The sequence below is a fragment of the Morone saxatilis genome, unplaced genomic scaffold (genome assembly GCF_004916995.1).
Source record: "Morone saxatilis isolate NCDOM2014 unplaced genomic scaffold, NCSU_SB_2.0 Contig17, whole genome shotgun sequence".
Taxonomy (NCBI): domain Eukaryota; kingdom Metazoa; phylum Chordata; class Actinopteri; family Moronidae; genus Morone; species Morone saxatilis.
This window is the reverse complement of record NW_023339729.1, coordinates 8,134,403-8,137,418: the sequence shown is the minus strand read 5'-3', so window position 1 is coordinate 8,137,418 and position 3,016 is coordinate 8,134,403. Positions and strand designations below refer to the sequence as shown.

Sequence of the window (3,016 nt, the reverse complement as noted above, 5' to 3'; positions counted from 1 at the left end):
GTGTGTGTGTTGTGTGTGTGTTGGTGAGTTAGTGAAACTCAAAGAGAGCTGCATATCTCTGTGTCTACACATGCCACAGTCATGATTTAAAGCCTTCCAGTGACCTTCTCTCTCCTACAGACTTCCAGAACTAACTCCTCTCTTCAGGATGAATCTCTCATGTCGGTTTCTTCTTCCCACAACATTAAAACTGCACAGAACAGAGTATCAGTGTCTGTTGGGCCCCGGCTGCATGGTGTGTGACCCTCTGTGGCCCTGTCCGGTTCTCCCCTCACACACCATATTCAATCAAGCACAGTTCAAAGGCAGCGTGGTCATACGATGACACAACATCAAAGGCACCGAGTGTATCGACTGAAGGGGCGTGCCAGGCATGCGCGCGCTCTTAGTGTGAGACCGACGCCCCGCGAGGAGCATCAGCCAACGATAATAACGATTGGACCGCGGGAGTGAGAAGCACGCGGGGCAGGGGGCAGGAAGGGGGCGGAGGGGGGGACTTCAAATAAAATTCCACTTCGTCCGCAGCTCATGAGGACCTGAACCAGGAGCCGACAGGTCTTCGGTGGAACTGGTCTGGATTCAGGGACTTGTGCGTAATGACGCGCTGACTGACTGCTGGCTTTAGGACTGAAATGATGTGGGGACTGCACGTGCGTTTGGGGTCCTTTTTTAAAACCAGCTCACCATCTGTGAAGGCACCATGGAGAACCGTAACCCGCGTTCATCCCGCACACCTCTCATGACCGGTAGCTTCCAACAGGTCTCGGTGCGTCCTCAAGGAACTTTTCTCTTTTCTGCCGACTCTTAGGATGTGCTGTGTTTTACTCAGCTCCCTTGCGCACGCTTAAAAGAAGTTTTCCAGTAACAGTTAGACATGCAGAGCCGCGGTTTGGTGAGAAACTCGGCCGCTCTGTCCGCGGTGCGCTCCTGCCTGCTGCTGCTGCTCATCCACATGAGCGCTCCGGTGGAGGCGAAGAGAGTGGCCGGCGGCCGGGCGCAGACCCGCCGTGTGCAGCCGCAGCCGCAGCCGCAGCCTCCGGCGCACAGGGAGAGGGTGGAGGGAGCAGAGAGCTTCCCGTTAGACTTCACCGCCGTGGAGGGGAACATGGACAACTTCATGGTGCAGATAAAGAACCTGGCGCAGTCACTGTACCCGTGCTCTGCGCAGAAACTGGATCAAGACATGAAGTTGCACTTTTTGAAGAATGTTTCTGTGACTTGCAATGACGGGTCACCTGCAGGGTGAGTGAACCGCTTCTTGGCACCATTAACTTTAATACGCTGATAGGTCTGTCTGCGTTATGTGTGGCTGTTTGGTTAAAGCCACGAAGGCGCACAGTTGCGCTCTGCTTCACCAAACATCACATTTGCGTTTCTCTGGCGGGTTAGTTTACTTCCCTGCCCCTCAGTCTCTTGTCACTCCGGATGTGACCAAAATGGATCAAAAGGACAAATCAGAGGGATCGCAGCGCGCGCTGAGAGAGAGAGAGAGAGAGGTGCGCGCATCCGACAGAGAGGCAAATATATATTTTTTATCTCTGAGAGATAGGGTTAGGGTAGATGAGTTTATTTAAATCAGATGGATGAACGTTATTGGGTCTATTAGTTACAATACTAGACTGATAAAGATACATTACAACAATATTTGAAGACTTGTACTTAATTCCATCAGATGGACAGTCTGAGTTACAGACCCACAGGGAGCAGGTGTCCATGTCACACTGCAGACTGACTGACTCTCTGTACACAACTACTTCAAAATAAACCAGTTTATCTTCAATCTCACATGCCTCCAAAAGTTTATTGTGTATATTATCTCATAACCTCTGTGTCAGTACTGACACTAAATAAAAGAGACTGCAGCTGCCAGGTTTGCAGAGACTGACATTACTTCTACAGATAAATCTTGAGAACCTCATAATTAAGGTTAGAAAACCAAGACATTACTGGTACACTTTAAATACAGTATGAATTCAATTAACTTCATTATTGGGGATTTATACTATTAGGAATAAAGCACTGTGACTGCGTGAGTAAGAAGGAGCTTTCAATGCCACCCATGCTGTTAAGCCTCTGTGTGTTTCCAACAGCATGATGAGTTTCCTCTGCTCGTGTTTTAAAGAAAATAACCATTCAGAACTCTGAAACCCGCTAAACACACTCCTGCAGAGATGTTTAGCAGTGCAATCAGAGCCAGATCTTTCATGTCAGGATCAAAGGTACCATCCCTCCCATGGAGTGTATGTGTGTGTGTGCGTGTGTGCCTGACACATTCACAGTGATTTGTTTTGCTGTTGGCACTCAGGTACTACATCAAGGAGTCTAAAGGCAGCAAGAGGTGGCTGCTGTTCTTGGAAGGTGAGGATGAACCTGCTAACTACTACCTATACACTAATATGAATATCTCTATGTAACTTGTTAACAAGCTGTGTGTGTGTGTGTGTTGCTCAGGCGGCTGGTACTGTTTCAACAGGCAGACCTGTGACAGCAGGTACAGGACGATGAGGAGACTGATGAGCTCCACCAAGTGGCCACAAACCAGAACAGGTAACAGGACACACATGTTATTTCCTGCATTGTGTGCAGCACAATGGATGCACACATCTCTCCTGCACATACATGCATGAAAGTGTTACCTGCTTTGTGCAGCATTTGCAAAACATCTCCTCTACAGAGCTTTACAGAGCTTTCGCTTTCCTCAGTAGAAAAACACCCACTTCCCCCGAATGAAGGAGATTCATAGATTCATGTTTGTGTTTCCTCTTTAGCTGAGTTTGCATTCATCTTTCAAAGTCAAACTCTCTGGTTCTTTCCCTCCAGCCATCAGGGGACTCCTTGTTTGTTTATGACTCTGTGTGTGTGTGTGTGTTAGTGTGTGTGTGTGTGTGTGTGTGTATACTTTACACTGGTGGCCATTGCAGCAGCCACAGGGCTCTTTTATGACTGCATGTAATTGCTGACCAAAGCAGGGAAAGTTATTGACTTATTGACCCCCCCCCCCCCCCCCCCCCCCCCC

At 48.7% G+C, this 3,016-nt stretch overlaps 1 protein-coding gene across 1 annotated transcript in view; it reads left to right on the top strand.

The window, feature by feature from the left end:
- Window positions 1–548: 548 nt before the first annotated feature.
- Window positions 549–3,016, top strand: part of LOC118326553 (palmitoleoyl-protein carboxylesterase notum1a-like) — a 5,781-nt gene continuing 3,313 nt past the window's right edge. Inside the window, exons 1-3 of the mRNA XM_035659567.1 lie at window positions 549–1,242; window positions 2,306–2,358; window positions 2,452–2,580. Of these exons, the coding sequence (XP_035515460.1) occupies window positions 875–1,242; window positions 2,306–2,358; window positions 2,452–2,580 (550 nt within the window). The 5' untranslated portion in view covers window positions 549–874. The remainder of the gene's footprint in view (window positions 1,243–2,305; window positions 2,359–2,451; window positions 2,581–3,016) is intronic.